The sequence below is a fragment of the Macrosteles quadrilineatus genome, unplaced genomic scaffold (assembly GCF_028750875.1).
Source record: "Macrosteles quadrilineatus isolate MER2022 unplaced genomic scaffold, UCM_ALF_1.0 Scaffold_1__1_contigs__length_201487025, whole genome shotgun sequence".
In the NCBI taxonomy this organism is placed as follows: domain Eukaryota; kingdom Metazoa; phylum Arthropoda; class Insecta; order Hemiptera; family Cicadellidae; genus Macrosteles; species Macrosteles quadrilineatus.
The window spans coordinates 7239842-7258872 of record NW_026542594.1 but is presented as its reverse complement, the minus strand read 5'-3'; the positions used below and the strand labels follow the sequence as shown (position 1 = coordinate 7258872).

Genomic DNA, 19031 nt, shown 5'->3' with positions numbered 1-19031 from the left:
TGCAACTTAATTCATGTGTCTGGAGCACTAAAGATAACTGATTGCAGATTAAGTTAATTACTTAGCTAGTCCCAATGGTGTAAGTCACACCCTTGTTATCCGTAACAAAGCCCTTTCTTTCCATATACGTTTTTTACCGTCCAAAAAAATTGAAATAACTTAAATAAATCTTGAAAAGCTACAAAATATAAATTAGGCCCTTGGTTATTCTATGTATTTATGTCTAAAGTAACTTATTTATCCCCCTACAGTACCTAAATTATCTCAATGATGTCGCCTGAGGGGTGTGCGACGTATGCAGCCTTGCACTCGAGCCTTTTGGAGGGGCATAAATTTCACAATTCTTGATAAAAAATGTTTTAAAATTGGTTAATTCATCAAAACTGATTTACATGTTGGGAAGCAATATTTAAAATAGGAATAATTGTCTCAAAACTGTTACAGTTAAATTTCAAAGTTAAAACTAAAGATCTACCCCCCCCCCCCCCCTTAGTGAGTTCTTAAATACAGTAGCCTGATGCCCGTGACTAACGTCCAAGGTCAGTAGAGCAGCCGTCTACGTCTGTGTGGCAGGATGCGGGAAGAGTTGTGGTTGTGACATATTTCTACCTTCCCTTCCACGGGTGTTTTCTAATTTTAGCCAGTAACCACTGATATTTTTATTTCACCGATGTTTTTATTTCACCCAAGAGATATACAATTTATCGGTCTTGCGTACGGTGATTCCAGCTCCAGCTTTTTGCTATTTATCCTGAGAGTATTTGCAATATAGGCTAAGTGTAAAAATCATTGAAAAGTGACTACGAAGCTTGACATCCTAATAGTAGTTTAAGGCACAAAAAGTATATAACCTATCGTCAATCAATATTAATCAAAATGGAGAGACAAAGATTTAATGTCCTAAAAGAGGCAAAAAGTGCACAAAATCTGTGTTTTTAGACCTTAAATTTCTAAAATTTTCTAAGACTCCCTGTGGGGGCATTATATGCAGGTCTTGCACACTTGCAATTTTCTTCTTAGGCCGGCCCTGGATGTGCCACTCTTTACAACCTTCAACATCAGTTGAGTTTAGCTTCATAATTAACCTCACTTTTCATAATCGGTATCGAGTACATTGAAGCAAAGTATCGGCGATTCGGTATCGAAGGTATCTAGGTACCTATCGAGAATTGGAATCGGCCCATCCCTAGTTATTATGCTAACGTGCAAATACATGTAAATATATGATTTTAACGTATGGTATTTTAGGCCTCTTACAATCAAAACAAGGGAAATCAAAACAATGTAAAAGTAAATCGGGCCTAAGGTAAACGTCTTACTATGAGACCTACGTTACCTAATAGCTTATTCCCTGTATTCCCTGGAAAATTTACTAAAAGGAGCTATTCTCAGTATTAAGCTAGGCTACATCTTACATAAGACTGGTAAGAAGATATATGTGGAGTTTAGTGAGTTCAGTTTTTCTCTGTGGCTGTTTGGTACAACTGCTACTGCAACTGCTAAACATATTGTATTTTTGTTCTAAATGCGCAAAATGCTCTTTTGAACTGACATAAAATTAAAACCATTCAAAAAAAGAATGTACTACCTCTGCATTACTTTGTTCATCTGAAAAGGTTTATTGTGTTACTGCTGTATACATGTTTAACACTTCCTTACCTATTTTGTTCCAGTGAGTTTAGATGACAATGTGGAGAGGCTGGTGAAACGGAAAGATCTTGATTTTGATATTGTAATTTCAATGTCAGGCATAAAAACACTTACGGACACCACCAGGTTCCATAAAGATTGGATTCTGCCTATCACTGTAAAAAAAGTAGTAAAAGAAAATGGTAAGTAATATTAGTACCATACTACTATACTACCATAATACCATACTACTACTGTTTTAAAATCCAGCAATACTCCTTCCCTTAGCAATACTACTCCTTCTCTTGTTATACTAAATAAATTTTATTTGAGATTTCTTATACATGGAAAATAAAGTAAATCTTCTGGATACAGGGTACAGCAGAACAACGAACTGACCAGTTTCACCGGCATAGTACTCCAGCTGTGGAGGAGAATGACGAACTCTACCTATTGGTCTTGTCGTCATTGACCACTCATACCATTTCATTCATCATGGTTTGGACCGGACAATATTTAGGTTATCCTATGTGTGTGTAGACCTATTTAAAAAACTATAAGTAAGTGATTGTGACGCAAACAGCTTTTCTTCGTCCGTTTTTTACCCTGGACAATGAGAACACAATATAATCGTTGGTTTAAAAGCTTGTTTATAGGTGTGTATGCTGTTTTTGTCGCACTCATTGGCTTAAGATGCCTTTAGTTTTTTTTAATATGCACACTCATAATAACCTCTATGTTGTCCAGTCCAAACCATGAAATCATATGAGTGGGTAATGAAAACAAGATCAATCGTGTCTGTCTTTTCCCAGATTGCTGACAAATTCCTATTTCCAGCAGCAAGAAAATGAAAGGAAGTTAAGGAAATTTCGATGAATGGGAACCAAGATCATCTAAAGGAAAATTATATCTTATCTTATCTAAAAGGGGCAGGCTGAGACCATAAAACACTTCATCCGAAAAGTCGAATTATTGCGCACCCCAGACAGTTGAAAAAAACCTTAGTTGCTCTAGTGTATATGGATACGTATTGTCAGCTAAAAATAATAAATATATAAATAAGATTATATAATGCAGTAGTACACTATTTAAACTAAAACAAGCTGTTGGTCCGTCCTACATACGGGAAATGAGTTTTCAATTAAAACTGCATAGCCTGCCCATCTGAGCCTTTTACTTTTGGAAAGCACTCCTATATCTGGGTGTTTATACATTTTCTCTACTTAGCTCTCTGTTCTTTCGAATCTCAACCTCCGTTATCTTGAACTGATCCTTATATTTTCTCTGCTTTATATTCACAAACCCAGCAATAAGGTTTTTCGGTTCTTTGGTCGGTAGCCAAGCTTCTGAACCAAACATTAAGTTATTACTGGGATAGTTTTGGTATGGTATGTATCGATTTTGGCTTGTACTGACACCCTTGGCTTGTACTGAGCTTGTTGGACAGTTTTCTAGAGACCTACTACACCAGTTAACATTTTCATTACTAACCAAAATTTTGGTATGCCAAACACACATTCGAACATAAAAAAAAGTATCAACACTTTTAAACCACTTATATATTAAACGATTAAGTCATAGTTTTCTGAAAAAAAAAATATTTCCCAAACATGAGTTAAAATCAAAATGTTTATGACATAAACTTGTACTTACACAGATTGCATTTACAACAAAACTTGATTATAAGCAAGTGTTTGAGATATATAGTTGAAAAATATATATTACCTGATAACGCAGATCCTTTACGGTAGAACTAAAAACCACATTTAAAGTGAAATAGTATGTAGGCAAACACTGAGGATCAACATTTTTATAAACAAATAACTTGTAACATAAAAATTTCAATGACTGTTATAAACCAGCTTTTATAGTTCGGCCGCTTAGAAAGCGACCTCCTCTAGCCTTGGTTTAGCATTAGCGCGCAGGTCGCTTTCTAAGCGGCCGAACTTTAGTAAATCCTGAACTGAAATTACTTTAAATTTTTAGCATCGGCTGCTATACGTAAAAAAATAAAACTTAATTTCTAAAAAAACTGAAACCCCAAACTAAAATTATAGCTTCAACATTCCCATCCTTTCTAAATTATCTTTCTTTCAACACAAAAATCATGAAAATCATCTGTCAACAGGGTGTCTACCAACCGGGAAATCCGGGAAAACCGGGAATTGTACTTAAATTTTTACTGGCCATGAAATGTATGGGAATTGTCCTTAAATGCCAGACTATGTCCTTAAATTTTTAATGGGCCATAATTTTATTGATCGCTAGTTGGTTAGGAGCACATAAAAGGTTTATCAGATGTTTGTTTACATTTTCATAATTTATTACTAGAGTAATTATGCAATAAAAATCCCATTAACAATCTCAAACCCATTAATATTTTATCACGACAATCAAGTGTCAAGTCAAGTACTTCCAAGAACTGTTGACTCAGCAGCTAGCTCATAAAAGTTGTATCACTTTTATTCCTTTACAACTTCTTTTTTTATTACTAGGGTAATTATTATTAGATCCCAAACCTATTTTATCGTGAAACTAATAGCTTTAAAATGGCTGTTAAATTTCACTTCTTACTTGTACTTTCGGCTTGAAGATTCAATTTGCCGCGGCCAGTGCCTAGTGCCATAAAACTGTTTATGGTTTCATATTAAACATGTAAATAATCTACAGTCTTATTTTGTAAGTTAACCCCTTTTTTATGGACATTTTATCATTCAATTGACAAAACCACAAGCATTGTTGTTTGCATTAATGTTTTATCACTATGTAGGCCTGCTTGGTTTCAAATTATGTCATTGCATTTTCTGTATCTTTGTCTTATATTGTTGGCTATTCAGGTTTCAATGTTTTTTGTTTCCCATATATTTATTTATTGAGTTGTATGCTTTAAGCAATCTAAATCTTATGAACTAGAATGATGATAGTGACTTTGCTGCTATTATAACCTCATTGCTTGTTACTCAGTTTATATAGGCCCTCCTAAATAATTAGGTCTAGGCCTGGGTATTTTGATTCTTGAAAGAGCTGTAAAATATATTAAGAAAATGTAATTGAGCCTAAGATGAACAACTAATGATTGCTATGTTTAGATATTAACTTTGCAAATGAAAATACAATAATCTTACTCTGTGCTTATTGCTTAATAGCCGCTTACCATACCTTGATTTTGTACTAAGAATTGAGTAAAAATATGCATTAAAGATTTTTTTTCAAAAGTAGTCGAGAACCTAACATTGTGCCAGGACGAATCATGCCAAATTAATCGGCCTGGATCGGATAAGCTATGTTTACGTGACCGATGGAGATATTTGTCGCTATCGCAGGAGACAATGATTGCGTTTCTCTGTTACACTATAAAAGCTTTACCTAAAGTATAGGTAGGCCTATGTTTGTTTACTTTCAATAAATTTCTTTTTTGAAATTTTTAGCTCTTATCTATTATTATTTACTTTTTTCTCTGGTACAACTACAGTGAATAACAAGATTAATACAGTTTGACAAATCAGGAAAATTATTCGGTAGGCCTAGTAACACCGACAAAGGTTACGGCAAAGTGTCCTTAAATGTACGGGAATTGTCCATGAATTTTTTATCCAGAATGTAGTAGACACCCTGGTCAAGTGGTTGATTCAGGATCGAAAAAATAAAAAAAAACCCCGGTTACGTTTTTATATACAAGATAAACCAGTTTTATCTATTGCTTTTACCAACAAACTATCTTAATTACACAATGACTGACACATCAAAGGTATATGGTTTGAGAGCCTCTTTGCCCCAAGTATGAACAAATAACATACTCTTATTACTCAAAGCTCCGTAGCCTACTGATCAGTAGGCCACCAGTTTATTTTATTTTAAGAGTCCATTTGCTTTTTAATGGCTCAAAACTGAAAATAGCTGTCATTGATATTTATTTTGGTGCTTTTAATTCATGATTATGGCTAAGAATCAGCAACTAGTTTTAGTTAGTAACAAAGCTTGAGCCTACAAACTTATAATCTTGCCTAAATATGCATTAGCTTTTTTAACAAATTGTTATGCAAATTATAATGTTTGAAAACCTCTGTTAGCAGCAGCATTGTATTTGTCTCTAGACATTACTGCTGCATCTGATTTTATTTGTTTTCTAGGTGTTACCAAGAAAGTGGTCATCATTGATAAAAACCTGCCTCCCAAAAAAATGAATGTCCATGACAAAAACTTATGGCATGCCAAGATAGTCGCTAAGGTGATGCCGATCTCAAGTTATGATCCTGATCTACTGGGAGAAACACCAGGAATCAGGTGAGATTTAAAATAAAAATCATTCTAATAGTATAACATTATCTAAATTTTAATGATATTTTGTAACCGGCACTATTCTACTAATCAATCGGATGTTATACATTTATAGTCCAGTAAATCTGTCAGAAAATATGGGGTTGCTGTGCAAAAGGTCGGGTAGTTCTGATTTTTGGATATGTTGTTAGTATTGGGCCCATAACATAAAATTCAAGTTATCCACCTCGAGATACTGCCGCTCGCCGCGGGGCGCGCCACTTGTTAACGAAATAGCAAAAATATGGCAATTCCTATTGTTTTTCACTCAATCTTGCGAACCGTTGATTTTACCGAAAATTTTATATCATTACATTAAAGAAGAATACATTTGTGGCAGTTTAAGCCCAACAGCAAGTATGTAGCGTAAATAATGGTCAAAATACAGTCTATCAAAATAAATAAATTTTCCAAAGACGTATAAAAATTGTGGTTTTTTCAATATTTTTACAATATAGCTGTTTGAAGCAAACACCGTAATGATTTAGAGAGTTTTCCAGTTTATTTGCTATTAATAGGAAATAAATGAAAGTATGAATAAAAATACCCCCACCTCAGCAAACCTGCAGACTAAGCAAATTTCCATTTGCTTGATTTGATTTTCACAAACCTATTTAAATAACATTAGGTTTAACTGGTACCTAGGTTTGCTGCTACAGGGAGGGTAATTTAGTATATAAAATAATAATAGTATGTTAAGAAACAAATAAATTTACCCAATTTTATAAAAATGTGTCTATAAATAAGGAAAAAACAATAATTAAAAATCTTCGCTATTGGAATAACTTGACCTTTTTTAATTTACACTTTTTAATTTTCTCCGTAACCAATAACTGTAAAAAACATTTTAATGTACTAAATTATCTGTTTTTAAGCTCTACAAAATTCTTTAATGATACATTTGTAAAATTGTATGTTTTGAGGGTTAAAAATGAAAAAAAAATTCTTACGGGCAAAATACCTATAAAGCAACCGTTCCTATGGCCTTATCATGCCGATCATGCTTCGCGAACTCGTTTTAATAAATAAATGTACGTTTACATGATTCAATGATTTATTTAGGCCATTAAGCAAAAGCAATAGGCTAAGTCACTTACAATACAAATTAAATGATAAATATTCCATCTCTTGATTCACAAATAAAAGTAATGTTTGTACCAAATTCCACTAAATCGGATGATTTTTGGGAATCATCGTGCTAACGGACGATAATAACTTTTTTGGATACAGTTTAGTAAAATCTTTAGTTTTTTTTGGATGCAGGGTCTCCAAAAAACTCACCTAGTTTGAAAATTTATTTATTGTACTAGATACAATAAATGTGTTATTTTAACACTATCACACCTCAATATGCAAACCATTTGTAGCCCTGCAGACATGCAAGCTATTTTTACTCATTTTTATCATCTATACTTATTTAATACGCAAGCAGGATTTTTGTGACAATTACTCCTCCGAAACTACTGAACCGATTGACATGTTTTTGGTGTCATTGTAAAGAGCGTAACGTGAAGTTGTGCAGGAAACTTTCTTTTTAGGTAAATAATTAGAGAGTGAGGCCCTGGGGCCCTTTAAAGTTTCGTATTTATCCATAAGATTAACATGGGAAACAAAATTTGTTATGAAACTCCAGCTGTTGTCAGAAATTAAAAGTGAAATATTTATTTATGGTATCCATGGTAACAAAGAACAAACCCACAAAATTTAAAAATTTAAACAATCAGAACTAACTGTCAAATTAGTTTTGATTTCAAAATTCCACACAGCTGGTCCAAATATATATTTTTTTTTTTTTTTTTTTTTTTTTTTAAGGGAGAGGAGGGAAAATGCTTTTACGCACACAGGTAGCCAGCCTGTAGTGTGAGACTCCTGAATCTATCGCAGACTACTCACTAAAAAACCCCCTCTACTCTGTTGGACACACCTGGAATTGTTTGTCACATTACTTCAAGTCAGGCCAACATGTTACCTAAGCCCTCAGGGCTCTCACCGTTTATGGCATTTGGATACTTTAAGACCTACACCGCATCCCGGTCAAGGTCGAGCTTCTTGGCGCGGAGAATACCCTGGATGTAATGTGACACACAGGTCCAATTGTCCTCACCCTCCGTCATCATCGGTATGACCGTGTCCACCGACAGCAGTCCTACTAACTGTTGAGCCTCCAGGCGGGGCCTTTCCCAACGCTGGCAGTGGAAAAATGTATGTTCCACGTCATCGGGAATGCCTGGGCAGTATATGCAATCGGGTGACACGGCTTTGCCCATCCTGAACAGGTACGACCGGAAAAAGCCGTGACCCGTCAGAAATTGGGTGAGGTAGAAGTCCACCTCTCCGCACCGCCGATTAACCCAAGGTTGGACTTGCTTTATCAGTCGCCTGGTCCAGCGTCCCCGAGTCTCCTGTTCCCAGCTCTCTTGCCACAGCTGGTAGGTGCGGGTGCGTTCCTCTGTTCGTGCCTGGTCCTCCCCACGGCGCTGATAAATTGCTTTTCTCTCCGCCGCCAAAAGTTTGACGGGGATGACTCCAGCAACCACCAGGACGGCGGGTTCGGACACTGTTCGGTAGGCGGATGCAACTCTTAGTGCTGCCTGACGCTGCACTCCTATATACCTCCTTATTTAGAGCGTCTGCCCACACCTCAGCACCGTACAAGAGTACGGACTGGACAGAAGACATTAACAGCCTTCTACGGCTGGACCGAGGCCCTCCGACATTGGCCATCAACCGGCTAAGAGAGGAGACCACCCTAGCGGCCTTGTCCGCCGTACGGAAAATCTGATCCCGCCAGCTAAGCTTGCTGTCCACCATAATCCCAAGGTACTTGGCAGAACGAACGGTCTGGACTTCAACGGCCCCTACCCTCAACGGCACGATGGTGTCAATCCGTTTTTTTGTTAATATCACGATCTCAGTTTTGCTCAAAGCAAGCGAGAGACCGTGGTCTGTCATCCATGCGTTTATAGTACGCATAACTCGGTTCAGCTTTAGCTGAGCCAGCTCAACGCTACGTGCAGCTATCAAAACTGCAACGTCGTCCGCGTACCCAACCAAAACAGTTTCCTCAGGCATTTCAGACCTCAGGAGGCTGTCATACGCGACATTCCAGAGGTCCGGGCCGAGTATGGAACCTTGGGCAGCACCGGAAGTGACACTCATCGTCCGTGGGCCCTCTGTAGTGTCATACAAGAGGAGGCGGAACCGGAGATAATCCTCTATGATACGCATGAGGTATGCCGGGACGTGAAAGGTGTTCTCCAGAGCATCCAGCATATCGCACCACCTCGCCGAATTAAATGCGTTTCGCACATCGAGAGTGACGAGCAGCACAACCCTTCGAGAGTAGTGGTTAAAATCCTCAGCTCTCATCACGGCTTGCTTCACCTCTTCAACAGCGTCAACCGTAGATCGCCCCATCCTAAATCCATACTGCCGAGGGGACAGGTCCCCCGCAGCGACTACGGCTGAATTCAGTCGGGAACGTATCAACTTCTCGAGGACTTTTCCAGCCGTATCCAACATACACAGAGGTCTGTAAGAGGATGGCAGGTCTGGATCTCCCTTCCCCTTCCCAACAAGCACAAGCCTAGCTGTTTTCCAGCACGAAGGGAAAACTCCTTCGACTAGGCAGGCATTGTACATGCGTAAAAGGATCAAGGGGTTAATAGTCAAAACCTTTTTGAGAACTTCGCCGGGTACCCCATCGGGTCCAGGAGCCTTATTGTTCTTCAGGGATAGGACGGCCGCCTCCACCTCTCCAAGACTGAAAAGTGGTACGTCATCCACCCTTCCGAAATCCCGCAGTGGGCGCAACGTGTGAGCCGGGAAAAGGGACTCGACTATCCTCTCCATAGTGGCCCCATCCATGACGGAAGGTGGAGAGCGGGTGCCAAGTTTCTTGGTTACCAGTTTGTAACCCAAGCCCCACGGATTGGAATCGATATCGTCCCTTAATGTCTCCCAGCAACTACGTTTACTCCGGTTGATGGCTCGACGAAGAGACCTCCTAGCCACTCTGTAAGCATCCGACTTACGACGTCTGTCTACAGGTTCTCTGGCCCTGGTAGCAAGTCTTCTGGCTCTCAATGCTGACCGACGCAATTCCGCAATCTCGGCAGTCCACCAGTACACAGGTCGCTTATTGCACCGGGATCTTCCGCGAGGCATAGACTCATCGCAAGCGGAGACGATTAGTCCCATCATGGATGTAACTAACACCTCTGCATGAGCCACACTAGTTGCGGGGGGAACCACCGGTGTTCCTCGTAAGATGGCTTCATTGAATTTTGCCACGTCCAATTTTTTAATATTCCATCGAACGGGCACTTGACGAAACGCGGCTACTTGTCTCTGATGACCATCCAGGACATCAAAAATAATGTACTGGTGGTCACTGCCCGTGTAATCCTCCAGAACTCTCCAGGCTCTGATCCTTGGCAAAAGGGACTCAGATGCAAGGGTTATGTCTGGGATCGTTCCCCGCATCCCAGGGCGCCGGAAAGTTGGCGTGTTTCCCTCGTTGACGACAACGAGTCCGGCTCTGGCAGCAAAGTCCAGAATGTACTTGCCCCGGGAATTGGTGAGGGTCATTCCCCACTCGACAGCCCTAGCATTAAAATCCCCACCCACGACGACGTGCCCTGTGGTATTGCGCACGCTCTCTTCCAGGCGGTCTATCTTCTCACGAAGTTCACGGATGGCCTCGTTGGGAGTGAGGTAGACACTAAAGTAAGTGACATCCCGGCACCGAACCCAAACGAAACCTCGGCCCTTCGCGTGACCCCGTACTTGTACTTTCGCTGCATTACGCGCCCAGAATGCAGCAGTACCAAGACTATCAGGGAACCAAAAAGATGGGTCCCTATCACGGTACTGGTACTGTTCGCTGACTAAGAGCGCGTCGACATCGTGTTCTAGGGCAAGCTGACATAGAAGTGCGTCAGCCGACCTGGATCGCTCAAGATTGCACTGAAGGATTCTTATCTTCGTGAAAGGACTTTCGCTTGCTGTAGTGCAGATTTGAATACACTACACTGTCCAGACCCAGCTATATGCTTCAAGTGTTTGTCAGCGAGCCCATTTTCTTTGCAAAGGAAACAGGACTCGACTTGGCAGTCCTTACGGACGTGACCGACCTCCCCGCACCGAAGGCAGTTCTTGCTTCGGTCGGGTCCCTTGCAGTTTCGGGAGGAATGGCCGAAACAGAGGCATTTAAAACACCTCTTCACTTCCACTCTCCGTCTTCGTAGATGGAATGAACCATAATTGTAGGAAATTTGATCACAAATCTTGAACATTTGCAAGACCAAATCCATAACCTAGTCCAGCCTTGGTAACAAACTATGCAAATGCGATGAGTCTGTTGTGTTTCCGAATGTTTTGTATGTAGTGAGGCTTAGATGCGTTGTTCGACCTAGCTACATGTGTACATCAAAGTAAAACCCGTGTACACATTTTTTTAAATACCCGAATTGACATTAGTTCACCTACTTCACCAAAACCATAGATGAAACATACTCCGTAGTTAGTCTATTCCAAAACTTGAACACAGCTCTCATCCTCAACGTACTCATCTGTGACGCAATTTTCAACCCGATTATCAAAAGCTTTTATACCAATAAATGAATCTCTGGTGTTCTTTCTTGAATTTAAAAATAAATGGTGATTGAAAGTAGGAAAAAAGGCAATTGTCAACCTTACAATATATATAAGCCGACCCGATAAGGAATAATTATATGTTCCTTTGAAATTGATATATCACACTTATTTCATAATTTAAAATTTTCTAACAGCAATAAAGCATAGACAAAACATTTAAAACGTATCATAAATTCATCATTTTGTTGAAACTATAAAAAAACTTGCCATGCAGTGGATAATCCATTTAAAATCATAAATAATAATGTAAACATTTAGTTGTGACAGTTTCAGTATACCTTTGAATACAATTTTAATATTAACAGCTGGTTAATTAAAAGTAGTGTAAAATTATCCATGTGGTTGCAATGTAAACAAAATTGCAGAGTAAACTTTAAAGGCCTCTGGGACAGAGCCCCAAGGAAATGCACCTCGTTTCTCTTTTGAGGGCTCACCTACAGACCAATACCTTTCTTTAGACACCCCTACCAAGTTTCTACGCCCAGCCGTCTCCCAAATTAGCTGTGACAAAAACCTCGTTTTCCTCCATAAGAATAACATGGGATGAGAATTTAAAGGCCACTGGGGCAGAGCCCCGAGTGAATTCTCCATGTTTCTCTTTTGATGGCTCATCTACAGACCAGGACCTTTCTTTAGACACCTCTAGCGAGTTTCTACGCCCAGCCGTTCTTTCAAAATAGCTGTGACAAAGAAAAACAGTTTCAAATTAATATATAGATTATCATTTATATTGAATGGTGTGTGTTGAGGAAACCACTATTTAATCTTTCATCAATTTCGTTGTCTCGAGCATTGCGAGAATGGCGCACGTCAACATGTTGCTCACTGTTAATGTTCAACTGACGTCATTTTTTATAATATTTCTCAACTTCCTACAGATTTGATGAGGACCGATCATCCCAAGCACCTATCAAGTTACAACATTTTGTCTGTTATCCCTCATCCTCGAGTCAATCCACCAGAGCTTTTCATTGTCTTTATGAGGGCCTGTTCGATGGCCTAATCAGACCAAATTCCACACCAGAACTTGTCTGTACGTCTTGTAGTGAAATTTCCGATCTTTGTGAATTTTTTGTGTTCTTCAATATCAATCTTGTATTTCAATTCATATTCAGCATGTCTTGTATAGATGGGCGCACTTGGCGTGGAAAAATGACCCGCTGCATGGAAGATCTGTAGAGTGATTGTAATTGGAAGATCTTATTTGCCTGATCTTTCAGCCTCAATAAACTGTTAACTATGTTAAACTGTTTTATTTTGGTTTCAAGTATTGTACCCAAAGCTTAGCTTTAATGTGTATGTATAAACATTTGACAGCTTTGGGAAGAGTAGTTTTGCCGTTGAAGGTATATTTTGAAGGTTTGTTTTTCGGCATGTAAACCTTTATTTATTAAAACGAGTTCGCAAAGCATGATCAGGCCATGGGAACGGTTGCTTTATGGGGTTTTTTGTTAAGAACGGGTTTTTTGTATTTTTGACCCTCAAAACATACAATTTTACAATGTATCTCTAAACCATTTTGTAGAGCTTAAAAACAAATTATTTAGTACATTAAAATGTTTTTTACAGTTATTGGTTACGGAGAATATTAAAAAATTTAAATTAAAAAACCTCAAGTTATTCCAATAGTGAAGATTTTGTATTATTGTTTTTTCCTTATTTAAAGACACATTTTTATAAAATTGGGTAAATTTATTTGTTTCTTATCATACTATTATTATTTTATATACTATATTACCCTCCCTGTAGCAGCAAACCTAGGTACCAGTTAAACATAATGTTATTTAAATAGGTTTGTGAAAATCAAATCAAGCAAATGGAAATTCGCTTAGTCTGCAGGTTTGCTGAGGTGGGGGTATTTTTATTCATACTTTCATTTATTTCCTATTAATAGCAAATAAACTGGCATACTCTCTAAATCAATACGGTGTTTGCTTCAAACAACTATATTGTGGAAATATTGAAAAAACCACAATTTTTATACGTGTTTGGAAAATTTATTTATTTTGATGGTCTGTATTTTGACCATTATTTACGCTACATACTTGCTGTTGGGCTTAAACTGCCACAAATTTATTCTTCTTTAATGTAATGATATATAAAATTTTCGGTAAAATCAAGGGTTCGCAAGATTGAGTGAAAAACAATAGGAATTGCCATATTTTTGCTATTTCATTAACAAGTGGCGCGCCCCGCGGCGAGCGGCAGTATCTCGAGGTGGATAACTTGAATTTTATGTTATGGGCCCAATACCAACAACATATCCAAAAATCAGAACTACCCGACCTTTTGCATACCAAAATGTCTTATTTTACTGGACTATTACCCAATTATAATGAGCTTCGAGGCAGGTCCGTGAAGTTGGCGTACCCATATTAGCGTATCCACTTTTGTTCATACCAATCGTTAGTTCATCGTTAGTTCTCGATAGTTCCCAAATTTTTTTCTCAAAATATAAAAAAGTTATAGCCGATATAAGTGGCTAACTTCACACTTCCAGTTTTTAGCGCGCGCCGTTTTCTGATGAGAAATGTTTACATCTATATATAATCGTTAGTTCTTCGTTAGTCCTCGATAGTTCTCCGATATTTTCGTTAGTTCTCAAAGAATAAAAAAGTTTCGAGGCATACAAAGTGTACGCCAACTTCACAATTACAGAATTTCCAGCGGGCACCGTTTTCTGACTCTAAATGCTTATATCTATGTACCAATCGTTAGTTATTCGTTAGTTCTCCATAGTTCTTCATTATTTTTGTTAGTTTTCAAAAAATATAAAAGCTGGGAGGCATACAAAGTGGGTACGCTAACTTCACAATCATAGAATTTTCAGCGGACACAGTTTTCTGAATAAAATTGCTTATATCTATATACCAATCGTTTCTTCGTTGTTAGTTCTCTATAGCTCTCTAACATAGATGTTAGATCTTTAAAAACAAAAAAAGGTTATAAGGAATACAAAGTGGGTGCTCTAACTTCACAATTATAGAATTTCCAGTGGACACCGTTTTCTGACTATAAATGCCTATATCTATATACTGATCGTTAGTTCTTCGTTAGTTCTCGATAGTTCTCAAATATCTACACTCAACTATTCTTTCAAACATTTACAGCATGGTTCTTAAACAGTTTAGAAATACGTTCAAAATTAAATGTGTTAGATTGTTAAATTATACCGAGAATAAATATAACTTATGATAAATTAGTTATAATAAAATAATTATTTAAAATTTAGTTTAATGAATTGCAAAAAGGGGTTTAATCCAAGTTCCATGCCTATAGCCGGCTCCAGACATGTGCCATACCCACGCCAAGTACAGGACAGCGACTTGCCGAATCGCGAGTAGTGTGGCAGCAAATGCTCAAATTTTTCTGTTCATTGCGGGTATTTTTGCACACATCAAAGTGAACGAATATTTTTGCCATTCCCGAAACGAACAGTTGCTGGGAAAACAACATATGTGTGTTTTTTATTTTTTAATAACTAGCAATAATATTGGGGAACTAACAAGAAATAAAGAAGAACTAACAATTGGTATATAAGTATATATAAGCATTTTTAGTCAGAAAACAGTGCCCGCTGGAAATTTTAAAATTTGTGAAGTTAGCGTAGCCACTTTGTATGCCTCGTAACAATTTTATTGTTTGAGAACTAACAAAAATATTGGAGAACTATTGAGAACTAACAAAGAACTAGCGATTGGTATATAGATATAAGTATTTTTAGTCAGAAAACGGTGCCCACTGGAAATTGTATAGTTGTGAAGTTAGCGTACCCACTTTGTATGACTCATAACTTTTTTATTTTTTGGGAACTAACGAAAATATTGGAGAACTATCGAGAACTAACAAAGAACTAATGATTGGTATATAGATATAAGCATTTTTAGTCAGAAAACAGTGCCCGCTGGAAATTTTAAAATTTGTGAAGTTAGCGTAGCCACTTTGTATGCCTCGTAACAATTTTATTTTTTGAGAACTAACAAAAATATTGGAGAACTATTGAGAACTAACAAAGAACTAGCGATTGGTATATAGATATAAGTATTTTTAGTCAGAAAACGGTGCCCACTGGAAATTGTATAATTGTGAAGTTAGCCACTTTGTATGACTCGTAACTTTTTTATTTTTTGAGAACTAACGAAAATATTGGAGAACTATCAAGGACTAACGAAGAACTAACAATTGCAATATAGATGTGAACATTTCTCATCAGAAAACGGTTCGCGCTAGAAACCGGAAGTGTCAAGTTAGCGTACCCAGTTATTATCGGCTGTAACTTTTTTTTATTTTGAGAAAAAAATTTGGGAACTATCGAGAACTAACGGAACTAACGATGAACTACGATAGGTATGAACAAAAGTGGATACGCTAATATGGGTACGCCAACTTCACGGACCTCTTCGAGGCATTATAATGTCAAATTTCAAGACATTTTGCTGATATCTGCATTATCTATATCTATAAAAGAGGAAGTATGTATGTATGTATGTATGTATATACCCTATGGACTCTGAAACCTCTGAAACTCCGACCAGAAGGGAGAGTAGACACTACAGTATATTACACTTTTTGGAGTCAAAAGTTAGCTTTCACTTTGGATGTTGAGGTTAAGCCGTTTTTAGCGAATTTCCCATATAGGGAATAAGCTATTAGGTCTCATAGTAAGACTTGGATCCAGGACCGATTTACTTTTTTGCTTTGAGGACCCCAGAGGCCAAAAACACCATCCGTTCAAATTCATATATTATATACATATATATATATAGGGTAATTGCAAATGAAATGGACAAACTCTATATTAAATTAAATTATTAAATAGGTACCAACTGTCTTATTTCATTTTTAGCGAATTTCCCACTTAGGGAATAAGCTATTACCGTAGTACTCATTTAAGACCTGGAGGCGGAGGAACTGATTTCCTTTTTCGTTTCGAAACGTGTAAACCTACATTTTTTTTTAACGAGTTCACGAACCAGCATGATCGGACAATGGGAACAGGGGTTTCCTTAAAAACATAAACTTTTGCAATTTCTTTCCCGACCATTTTGTAGAGCTAAAAAAAAACAACAAATAATTTAGTATAATGGAGCGTTGTTGTATACGGTTAAAGAAAAAATTCCAAAAAAGGGTAAGTTTTAAATAATCATGCTATTCTTTTCTTATAGATAGTAGGCTAAATATACTGCTCTAGCTTGTCTATGGACATAGTTTAATGACATTTTGAAAAGTTGTTTACTACATACTAAGCTATCAATATTTCAATAAAAACAATACGTTATCTTCCCTGTTGCAGCAAACCTAAGTACTCATTAAAATTAATGATATTTAAAAAGGAAATAATTCCGAGAATTTTAAGGAAAAAATTTATCGGAATTCCAGCCAAATAAATGGAAATTTGCTTAGTCTGCAGGTTTGCTGTGGTGGGGGTATTTTGCTGATTGCCCTATACTATTAAGACATTGAGTCATGAATAAAGACTGTGTGTAAAATTACTGGGGGTGCAATTCACCTATAAACTTTTGAAATTAGAGATGGTTCCCAAAAACATTTTTCTATCAGCTAAAAAATTTCCACCAAATACATGATATGTATTCTCAAATGAATGTGCTGATAAAATTAATGAATGTTTGTTTATAGCTTACAAAATGAAAATCCTAAAACTGTACCTGAGTGATTTTTTTAGAAATTGTATGTGTTTAGGTCTACAAATGGAGCAGATATGAATAAGAACACAGGACTTGAGGCAAATCCTGGAGAAGAACTTGTGGAAAGTTCAGAAACAATGTAAGCTCATTCAAACCTAATCTCCTTTTTCATCTTCCCTTGTGGCACTAGCTTTAGCTTGTTGGACCACTAGTGTATATTTATTATTTAATAATTTATTTTTGTAAAAAAAAAAACTACCGACTTCAAACGCTCTAAAAAGAATGAAATAATTTAAATAAAATAAACTTTTGTAATAGTCAAGCTTAAGTATTGTAAGTGGCTCTATGATGATTTTTGACACAACATACTCAAAATTTAAAAGTATGTCCAGGTTGTCCACCCACATTGCAGGCGGTTATCTAGGCCTATAACTAAAGGTGTTAATCTTCATGTTCTTTTTCTTCAGAGTTATGCGTTAGGTGTTATTTTATCATTGTAACCCATCTTTGGCAGATACCTTCATAAAGTTTTTTTTTGTAAATAAGATAATAAATTATAATCTTATAGTGGTATTAAAGAGTATCTTTAAAAAAATTATGATGCATTTAAATGTTTTTAACTTGGAAAAGTAATGTTTTAATACTAAACTAGCTTCTTTTCCCTATCAAAATATTTTTTTTCATATTCGTATAGAAAATCTTTGTGTGTTAGTTTCATAATACATTCACTATGAAACAAACATAAAATAAAAATAGTACAAGTAAATACTTCCTTTGATATCTAAACAAAACAGTTCATGTTTTTATATATTTATGTTATCCAGCTATGTTTATTGATTTACAAAATACACTCCCTATCTTTTATTTTATTCATATTTTTGCAGTGAGACCCGACTTGAAATACACGAGCTTGACTATTTAAAAAGTTTACTTTATAAAAATTATTTTATTCTTTTTAGAGCGTTTGAAGTTGGTTGTTTTTTTTTTTACAAAAATAAATTATTTCACAATTTCTAGTGACTGTATATTTTGTTATACAGGGTGTTTTTTTTTAAACTTGCATCTTTATTTATGTAAAAACCGCAATAGATAGAAATATTCAGTTTGCGGGAATCATCTATTGACGTAGGGGGCACAATTTTTTTGAATTCATTGTTACATTCACATTCCCCCCCTTCCCCCCCTGCCCCCAACTTATTTTTTTAAATAGCAAGGTACCCCTTGTGACATATCAAATGAAAGAGCATGAAAAAAGAAAATGTTTGGTGAAAAAAATTGAAAATCGGCTAATGAATTTGTGAGATAATCCCCCCCCCTTTTCCCCTACCCATAACTTTTTTTTTAAATAGCAAGGTACCCCCCCTTGTGACATATCAAATAAAAAATAAATTTCACCAAAAATTTTCTTTTTTTATGCTCTTTCATTTGATATGTCACAAGGGGTACCTTGCTATTAAAAAAAAAATAAGTTGGGGCAAAATAAAAATAAGTTAGGGCCTACCTAATAAAGGGGGGAATGTGAATGTAACAATGAATTCAAAAAAATTGTGCCCCCTACGTCAATAGATGATTAGGCTTAGTTAAACTAGATGTTAAAATAATCACTCACTTTCCTTTGAACTAATGTCGAGGTGCGTTTTTTGGCTGCCAAGTCTCGAATTTTCTTTAAGACCATAAATTGCGGTAAAGAGCATTCAGATTGATTTTCGTACCAGTTCATTGCCGTCTCTAATGCAGTAAACGCCTCAGCATGGGATGGTCCAGAATCAAAAGTTTCTTCTT

The 19031-nt window shown here is 36.8% G+C and overlaps 1 protein-coding gene across 2 annotated transcripts in view; it reads left to right on the top strand.

Moving 5' to 3' along the window:
* LOC128989377 (uncharacterized) overlaps positions 1-19031 on the top strand; it is a 100489-nt gene that overhangs the window by 41722 nt on the left and 39736 nt on the right. For both annotated transcript variants that reach the window (XM_054411275.1, XM_054411269.1), the window contains exons 7-9: positions 1674-1832; positions 5760-5913; positions 17305-17388. In XM_054411275.1, the coding sequence (XP_054267250.1) occupies positions 1674-1832; positions 5760-5913; positions 17305-17388 (397 nt within the window). The remainder of the gene's footprint in view (positions 1-1673; positions 1833-5759; positions 5914-17304; positions 17389-19031) is intronic.